Source organism: Geospiza fortis, unplaced genomic scaffold, assembly GCF_000277835.1.
Source record: "Geospiza fortis unplaced genomic scaffold, GeoFor_1.0 scaffold40, whole genome shotgun sequence".
Taxonomy (NCBI): domain Eukaryota; kingdom Metazoa; phylum Chordata; class Aves; order Passeriformes; family Thraupidae; genus Geospiza; species Geospiza fortis.
In genome coordinates, this window is record NW_005054297.1 from 14,364,780 (window position 1) to 14,374,623 (window position 9,844).

At 36.9% G+C, this 9,844-nt stretch overlaps 1 protein-coding gene across 1 annotated transcript in view; it reads right to left on the bottom strand.

Annotated features, from left to right (window-relative positions):
- PPAT (phosphoribosyl pyrophosphate amidotransferase) overlaps positions 1-8,828 on the bottom strand; it is a 10,824-nt gene extending 1,996 nt beyond the window's left edge. The window contains exons 1-10 of the mRNA XM_031056002.1: positions 8,785-8,828; positions 8,204-8,270; positions 7,158-7,364; positions 6,482-6,594; positions 6,217-6,362; positions 4,867-4,939; positions 3,426-3,577; positions 2,078-2,205; positions 1,554-1,775; positions 686-806 (exon numbers count right to left, since the gene is read on the bottom strand). Coding sequence (XP_030911862.1) covers positions 686-806; positions 1,554-1,775; positions 2,078-2,205; positions 3,426-3,577; positions 4,867-4,939; positions 6,217-6,362; positions 6,482-6,594; positions 7,158-7,364; positions 8,204-8,270; positions 8,785-8,828 — 1,273 coding nt within the window. The remainder of the gene's footprint in view (positions 1-685; positions 807-1,553; positions 1,776-2,077; positions 2,206-3,425; positions 3,578-4,866; positions 4,940-6,216; positions 6,363-6,481; positions 6,595-7,157; positions 7,365-8,203; positions 8,271-8,784) is intronic.
- Positions 8,829-9,844: the final 1,016 nt, after the last annotated feature.

Below are 9,844 nucleotides of genomic sequence, written 5' to 3' on the forward strand. Positions count from 1 at the left end.
CTGAAAGTAAATATTTAACACAGGAAATCGGAGTTTACAGTGGAACATAAACTGTCAATCTATCTTTTGTTCTGCAGCAAACATGACTCAAAATTTCAGGTTTTTAACATTCTTAGATTGGTTTCAAATGTCATTTCTTTCAAAGTGAAATACATAATGCGGTTAAAATTATTTACATAAATGTCAATTTGTAGAAAATTCAGTGGGTGTTTACAAATTCTAAATGTATTTTTATTAATATCTCATGCAAGTGAAACTACATCCGCTTTTCATTATAGGACAGATTTTCACTGCTTATTTTCTTCCTAGTATTTTGACTGCAGTAGCTTCTTTTTGTCATGTTTCTCCAAAGGAGCTTTAAGTATTGGAAAGCTTTGTTGTCATACTTTATTTGCAACTTACGCTTATACAATTATTCTAATACTTTCTATTATTTTGACAAATACAGCTCCCTAACTATGTTAAAAAAAAGTATGTAGTTGAATTGATCCATAGAGTATTCACAATGCAGAAACCTAGCTTACCAACCTTACAGTTCTTTAAGTTAGTTTACAGTTAGCTAGTTAGTTCTTTACAGTTCTTACTTTTGCCTGGTGCCTTGATATGTTCTGCTTTATTTTGAAATACATTATAAAATACAGTTGACAACTCTTACAAGAGGGAAAAAAAAGTAAGTAGCATTTACCTATATAGTTTGCAAGATCATGAAATTCAGGTCTGTTGGCAATGAGTTCTTCTTTAGTTGGAATGTTTATTCCCATGTAACAAGGAAATTTTATAGGAGGTGAAGCTACACGGATGTGCACCTGAATAAAAATAGTTTCAAAACAGGCTGATATAAGTTGATGGTCAGCAGATAATAGCAAAGTCTCAATTCTACACAGTGATAATGAACAGAACATAGCACTGCACAGAAATCATTGAAGGGTTAAAAGTAAGATAACGTTTTTATCAGATGCCAATACAGCAGGAGAAGGTAAGACAGTTTTAAAATTTTTTTTACAGTATTTCCTAATGTTCTTAGAAGGTTCCATCTTGAATTTACTTTTCTTCTGTGATGTTCAATCCTTGATAAACAAGTTTCAGTTTACAAAATCAAACATTATACAAGACATTTTTGCTCCAGTGACTGATTTGCACAACTGTTTTGCTTAAAAAAAATCTTTATCAATTAAAAAAATGGTGCTCTGGTGACTTAAGATATATTTACAGCAGTATATGGTTGTACTCTTTGCACTTCACAGGTCACACATCAGGAATACTTGGTTTTCTGATCTTAACTGATTTGTATTCCATTCTTTTTTTATTTGCCAGATAGTGCTTTGTAAGCGGAGACCTGTTCCTGTAACCCCAATCACCCAAAAGTCACACTCGTACAAAAGAACCTTCTTGACCCATCTTCACACTAAACACACACTAGCCATTGTTTTTTTCCACATCTGCCCTTTTAAATAAAGCAAAAATGCACAGTAAAATTAAGTCAAGCCCCAGTGCTTTAATGTGCCATCAACTTCCATTTACATCTGTATTGTACTGACTTAAAATTAACTCACCTCTTTGGCTCCTGATTCTCTCAGTAGTTTTATTATGGGTGAAATGGTATTGCCTCTCACAATTGAATCATCAATGATAACAACTCGTTTGCCTTTAAAGTTATCAGACAGAACACCAAACTTCTTTGCAACACCAAGCTGCCGTAACCTCATATTTGGCTGGATAAATGTTCTCCCCACATATCGATTTTTACAGAGCACTTCAACATACGGTAGTCCACACTGCAAACAGGAGACAGTTAAACAGTTAATACAGAAGGACTTGTTGTCTCAGTTACTGTTTTTTAAAGTCACCTTAGGACTTAGTATGACTTCACAGTAACCAAAAAATATTTAAATACCTTAATGTAGGGGAATAACGACAGAAAAAACAAGGAAGGGGACTCAACAGGAGTAGCCTATGTACTGAAGATATAGAGCTTTATCAATATGCAACTCTTAACAGCCGACATCATTGTAGTCCATTACAAAAAGAGATGTGTATAAAAATGCTTGGGGGAAAAAAAGAACAAGATAACATTTACCTTTTGAGCATAACCAAGAGCTGCTGGGGTTGCAGACTCTGGAACAGTGCTGACCAGGTCTGCTTCCACAGGTGCTTCAATAGCAAGCTGCTGCCCACATCTTTTGCGGACTGAATATACCATCTGACCTACGAATAGAAAGAAGTGTTTTTCTTGGTATGCATGATTCACACTTCCTCTCAGTCTTCTGTATGAATTTCTGTGTCAAGTTGCAGGCATAGAAGTCAGTCAGAAAAGTTCCAGAACTAATAAGCAACCGCTTGCATAAAGTAATTTTTTATTTCCTGACATAACATCACATTCTAACATTCACATTCATATTACTACATGGAAAAAACTAATATCCAGTTTGCCCTAATTGACTAGCTAACTAAAGGTCCTGTGGATGTTACAAAATCTATCTGCAGGAGGAAAGAAATAGAAATTAAGCCTTCCTGTTCATAACACTCATATTCTATTTTTAGACTGCTTTTTCCAACAGACAAAATTTATGCAATCCTTCTGTCCGCTTACTGACTGAATCAGATGGCAAAATTAACCCTGAATTTAGTAAGGGAATAAGGGGACTCAAAAGCTTTTAAGGTCCTACAAAACTTATAACGTGGGAAAGAAATGGAAGTATTGTGATGAGATGAGGCATAGCAAAAGCTACAGCAGCAGTACCAAGGAGTGTGAGAAGTAAGGATACTGAAGAGTAAGGTGATTGTGAAAGAAAAGGAATTTGGGGTGAAATTTGCTTTATAAGGGTGGGGAATTGTACTGGATCAATGGATAGCATGTCCCTAGAAAGCAATGAAGAGGTTGTTTGCCAGATATGAGAATCCTGGCTAGTATTTTGAGAGCTTCTATTGAAATAATAATAAAAGCATTACACTGACAATGCCAAATACTTAGATAATGCATAGATTTACAACTTAAATTACAAGCATCTTCCTGAAATGACACTTATTGCCAAGAAAAATATCAAAATAAAGGTATTTTCTAAATCCCATTTCACCAGTCTAATTTTTAAAATGTTTCCCACGAACCAATAAAGTCCTTTTCTTCAGTCTCTTGCTTTTAAAAGACCTTTCATCTACCTTAATCATGTTCATGGCCCTTTTCATACCTCCCAGAGGAGTATGCAGGCAGCCTATCTGAGGCTGTATCCACATCCAGAAACAGGAGGGTGATGTTACATGCTCCTCCTGATGAGTTTTATCTCAAAACCTTTGTCAGCCCATTCTGTCCCAGCTGTGCTTTGTAAGCTTATATCCAGTGGTACTCTACTATGATCACAGAGTCCCTGTGCTCCAGGATAACATCTTACACTATTTAGGGAAGAGCTCTGTATGTAACATTTTTGTACCTTCAAAAATACTGTCTGGTCTTGCAAAATAAACGTATTCAAAGATGCAGAATGCTGACGGATCTCCTTCAGATCTTCGTACAACATCCAGTGTCTGGACATCATGTCTGGATATTTTCACAATCTCCCCAGGAAGGACCTCCCGATAGTACCTTGAAAAAGAAATACAGAGAAGTTAGACATGTCCTCAAGCTGGATGATAATTCTGAAGTACAAACAAGAGTCAACTGACGGGAAAAATATTTTTGAACATCCTAACATAACAACTTGCTTCTATCTTATGATTTGACCTGAAGCATTTTAAGACCAACATGCTAAGACAGCTGACCCTTACTAAAACTGAAGTCTGAATTTATATCCAAAACCAATAAACTAAGTCAAAATACTAAACTTGGTACCAGAGAATTATGGTACTTGTCCTATGTGTGAGACAAACTGTACAGGTTTAATTGAGATTGAATATATTTTAATAATATAGTCCTGTACCAATACTAGAGAACTATTCTATGAAAGCTAATAAACCATACACTGCACTATAAGAAATATAACCAAGAATAGAGGTGGTACCCAAAATAATCCTGCCTCACAAGCCAAATCTAGAGAAATATCAGTCTAGAGATGATAGATAGCTACCCCCAAATGACATAAAGCTGAATAGAAATGTACCTTCTATTTCTCAAATCTGCAGAAGTATGGAATAGTTTAAGTATATTATGTTAAAGTATTTCACCTTATTAAATATTTTTCTATATTCTTTAGTGAGTCCTCAGGTGGCTATTCTAACATCTAAATCTATCCTAAAATACTGAAATATTCTGGAGATACAAATCTGAGGTGAGCAAATCTGTGTTTATTCACTGGTCAGATACTAGTAGTAGCAAGCAGCACTAGCTACTGAAGAAGTTTAGACAAAATTGCTTCATTGAAAACACACAGGATTCAGCTGATTGTCCTACACAGTGATCTTTTCTTAACAGAAATTTCAAAGAAGTTTCAGAAAACAGTTGATTTTTTTTCTAACAAGGAGGCCAGCTTACCAAACAGCATATGCTACAACTCAGGTTATTTCAGCCTGTGAACTACCAGTGTAACTTTTCTGTAGGTGAAGAATTATTTTGTAATGCAACTACACTGCTCAAAATGAGGGCAAAATTAATCAAATATACGGGTAATCAGGTATAATGCAACAAGAGGCATTTGCTTTGTGATAGTAGTTGACTTTACTGTTAATTTCTGCACACATAATTCTTTTTTTACAATCATCTGTTTGAGAAAATAAACTGGCAAAAACCAGGATTAGCAAAAACATCTTCCACAGCAAACTAAACCTTGGTGTCTTCATGTTGTTATAATTATAATATTTGGCAACTTGGGATTTAATGTTTAATCACTGTCTAAGAAAGAGTTTTCAGATAAAGTAAGAAAGAATTAGGCCACTTACTCTGCACCAATAGACAAAAAGCTGCAGGATTCAGAAGAAACAACCCATCCTTCTGTTTCAGTGTTATCTTTTCCTGAAGTAAAAGATTTCAGTTAGAGTCCCCAGTTTTTGTTACCATGACCCCCCAATCACATTTTTGCTGCAGTATCTGGTTTGCTATGGTTTCCAAGTGTGCAATGAAGACTATTGTAATTTCTAACTAAAATGTATAGCATTTCACTATTTCCACCTTTCCATTATTTAAAAAAATCCCAAACACATCCACAAAATAAACATCATAAACCTGTTCTAGGCAGAAGTGGAGTAACAGCATTGTATTCACAGCTCATGAAGAGAAACAGTTCAGGTAACTACCTCTGTTATCCTTGCACTATTTCAAACTTTTCAAATTCTACTTCAGTTACTTTAGATAGACATAATTACTTTTGTTGACACAAGAAAATCCTTACTTTCCCTAGGCTGAATAGGTTGATAAATGCTTTTGATTACAATGGATCTGGATTGAATCCTAATGAGTTGTGAGAGTCAACTACAGGAAAGATATTAATTGTGTCACATAGGGTAGGAATGTCTATATGCTTTAAAGAATCTGGGTAATTTTTCTTGTGGCTAAAATTCCTCAGTTTTCTGAAGATATGGAAGAATTCACTGCTTTGTCTTTGAATTATTTCAGTTTGCAACATGTGAAGCTATTTTGTTGATATAAGTGACAAGTGGAGAAAAGTGTTGATTTGCAGGCTGAACAGGAACACAAGGAATTTTTCCCATAAACTGCTTGTGTAATGGTCCGGTCACTACATGTGACAGGGCTGCTTGGAATTCAGAGGTACATTGCAAGTAATCCAGCACTTTTTGCCCACTTTACTGTAGGAGAAAAAAGGAACCAGACTTGTTTCTAGACATTGTCCTGAGCAACTGGTTTTAAGCGGCCTGGCTTGAGAAGGGATTTGGACTAACAACCTTCAGAGCTCCCTTCCAACCTCAACCCCTCTGTGACTCTGTTCATCACTGCTGTCTTGTTTAAGCAATGAGAATTATTTAAGCTGTATTACAGTTGGCATGCTTAACTGTGGCTATCATTAGGCCACTAAGATTCCCTGTATCTGGGAATGGAAATTCGCACACTTCCTATAGATGATTGTCTCCCTTGCCAACTTTTTTTATTTTTCAAAACTCATTTCTGCATCATATATTTCTACTTACACCTCAATAAATGTAGTTTTAATTACCTATAAAGTGATTTCAAGCATACACTATGCATATGGAGATTCAGATATTTATATATATAATATATATAAATATATATATTTTATATATATATAGAGAGAGAGAGAGAGAGAGAGAGTTTACCTTTTCCATTCATGTCCCCTACTGGAATAAGGCGACCAATGCAGAGCGGGCGATTCCCATACGGATCACGTACTGCATAGATTATGTCTTTATGCATAATTAGCAATGAATACGAAGTTGGAGTTTCCTTCATTAAGTTTTTTATTCTGGAATGAGACATAGGTGAACATAACTGTGTGCCACACGAACAGCTGTGAGCATTTACAGCTGCACATCATGCTGAGGTGCAATGGCTGCGGCTGAGTGTGAAGCCCAGGCTCCTCACCTTGCCACCCAGTCGGCCGTGTCATCGTTTTCCAGGGGAGGTGTGAAAGCCAGCAGCTGGGTGATCAGTTCACTGTCAGAACTGGTCGACAGTCCCACACCGTGCCGCATAAGCTTTTAAGAACACAAACCAAAAGTGTTACCAGCATTAAAACAACAATCTCACATCACACCGCTCAGGCTTGAACCTAACAACACCTTGATGCAAAGAACAAATGTTTCACAGTGATCACAGCATAATAATGCCAAATTTCTTCCAACAAACCAACTATGTATAATGAGGTCAGACAATCTTCTATGCTAGCACTACATTTTTCCTTCTTCATCTCATTCCTTTCCTCCGCATGAAACTGAAAGTAATGCCACCAATATTCAGGGCATAAATTCATGTTTGGGTGATTTAATTAGCTTTGTGCATCCTCTGGGAAGAGTGTTAAAATATAGAAGAGAAAATATGGAATTGCCTATAACAGATCCAGAAAGAGATATCAAGGCAGAATCCCCTTCACAGGATTTTTTCCCCCCAAAATGATTTATTTTGATTAGGGAGGTCTTTCATAACCCCAAAAACGCAAAAAAAAGTTTTGTATTAAGGAGAAGTCACAGCAACTGTATTGCTCATTTCTGCCTCACACTCAGAAAGAAACAATGCCAGAGCCCCCAAAGGAGGTACTAACCTTCCTTCTGAGTTGTGCAGCATTTGTTAGCTCCCCATTGTGTGCCACAGCGATCTTCCCATGAAGAGTCTCTACAACAAAAGGCTGGCAGTTCTGAAGCTCAGAAATCCCTGAGGTGGAGTACCTTGTGTGCCCAATACCAAGGTTTGAAGGGTACAGCTTCTTCAGGCTGTCTGCACTGAAGACGTGGTTTATAAGACCCATTCCCTTTGGGAGAAAAAAAGAAGAAAATGTTCTGTTGGTTTTAATTTCCTGGTGACTTTGTAAGTTCTTCTTCTGCTTAATGCTGCTATAGTAGTATTAAGGGAACTTTAAGAAAAAGGCAAATAACCTGAAAGATATGGGAAAGAAAGAAGCTGAGTAGGTCACAGTGCTGTATCACATCCCTTCAGTCCTGTTTTTACAATATTTTTGTGCCGAGGATTTTCATGGAACAATCTATTCTCCGCCTAAAAATAGATACTTTTCAGGCTGTGCTCATTATGTGTCTTGTAACATCCCCCGTATTTCTCTCAGCTCAAGAAAGTCTGTGTGACCTTCTCAGGCCTCCATTCTGTCTTAGATTCTGTTTATTGCTACCTATTGCTACCTATGGGTAAAGTAGTTGCCATTTCCTTGATTCTCACTAGTGTAAGATTTACTCATCCATCTCCTTGTGCATAGTCTGTAACAGTGTTTTTTTTCTTTTTAAGATCAAGAAGAGCATCAATCCTCTTCCAAATCTGCAGAGTTAACGGAGTACAGGGTGACTTTGGTAAAAAGTTTTTGAGACATCATCAGCATGCTCTGGGTAACTTCTGTGTGTCTGTCACTGTATGCACAGAAACACCTATAAGGACAACATTCCCAAGTTTGTTTTAAGCGTACACTCAAGACAGGTAACAAAATGAGATATTTTGACAAAATCAAAACAGCCCATCAAGCATGTTACTTTTTCTCTAACTACACTGTTAGTGTCTGTTTCTACACTGTTAAGTCTGTTTCTTACCAGAAACTAACTTACATGCATCTCACTTAATAATACAAAACATTTGCTTGCATTTTACCTTGTGCACTTTGAATGCCTGGGATGACTCGCCATCACTTGTCACAATTCCAGCACTCTCCTGGCCCCTGTTGACAAAATAAAATTCACATAAAGCACTGACATGATTATGAAACACTTTAACATGCAATGGATAGAATTTTAATGGTATTTTAATTTGTTGTTTGCTGTTTTATTTTACAGACTTATAATTGCTGTGTTAATCGCAGGTTTCTTGTCTGTGTTATGCTTTATTTCAAGTCACAAAAGGTTTGTGCCTAAGTCCACTAAATTCAGTGGGAATCTTTCCACCAAAAACTACTGGCTCAGATTCTTAATGGACTTCAAATTCAGTACAGGCATAAAGTAAAAACAGATGCTTAATTGGAAAAGCCATTTTTAAAGGCATAATGGTCTAGGCGATAGTACTAGGTTCTATCATGCTATTCTATTTCTGCTTTGGATTGTCAGATGTTATTAAAAACTGATGGTGTTGCTTATGGGACTGGATTGTCTTTTCCACTGATCACCTATGCAGAAGCTTTTGCATTTTTGCACTTAGGCAGGCAAACTAGCATTTACACCTCTAAAAGCAACACAGACCCTCTGATGAAAGCATCTGAATGCATAAACCTAATGTTCGGCATCTCAGCTTCTGAACTCAGGCAAAACAAGTCTGATGTTCAAGTGTCACTGCAAATGGAAATACTTCTCTTAAGTACATCAGCCTCAGGCTGGCAGTTGTGCTTTGTTGAGCAGAAGAGCTGATTCAGCTAAAATACATTTGTTTTCCCTGTCCTACTGCCTGTCTTCCCCAGCCCTTCCCCCTGCTGGGTCCCCTGGGTGCACCCCAGATCCCCTGATGCTGCCCTGCCCAAGGCAGGCAGAACACTGTGCACTTGCTCACAGTTTGTACTCCAATCCTTATCCATTGAAAAGGTCTGCTTTGCAGACTGTTTTTTTTTTGTTTGTTTTTTTGGTTTTTTTTGTGAATAAGTGCACAGGCTGCTCCATCTCCCTTTAACTTTCTGAAATAAGGCAGTGTTGCCTACAACAAAACTGCTGCTATGTGCCTGCCTGTGCCTGTAATACTCATCAGGACTTTGGTGGATGGGTGAGCTTCTGCCCATTCTCATATACAATAATGTCTGAATAGGAAAGATATTTTTCTTAAAAAGGAAAAGACAATTAATGTCCTATTTGTGCACTGGACTGGTTTAATGCAGTTGAAGTCACTGGAATTATTTATTACAAGCAACAATAGAATTGGGCACAAAAATCAATAGAATGGATGCTAATCTACAACTGACATGCTCATTACCAATTTTCTCCAGTTCATAAAATCCCTTTATTTGTTACTAGTCCCAGTTGGATGTAAAGCAAAAATTTTGAAGAACGCTTGCCTACACAAAGCAAAACAAACCAAACTTCCCACATATCTGAACAAATTTACTGTTAGTGACACAGTTCTTCAAAGAAAATAATCAGAGATGAGTACGTTCTTTAAGCCATTTACTTTAACTCAGAAAGATGTTCTATGTATAAACACAAAGACTGGTACTAAGATTTAAGGGGTGATGCATTGCATTCAGCAACTTATAACTGCAATGTTAATATTACAGGAAGCTTCCATTTTAAAACTGTCATGGTCTCTTTAAATAGT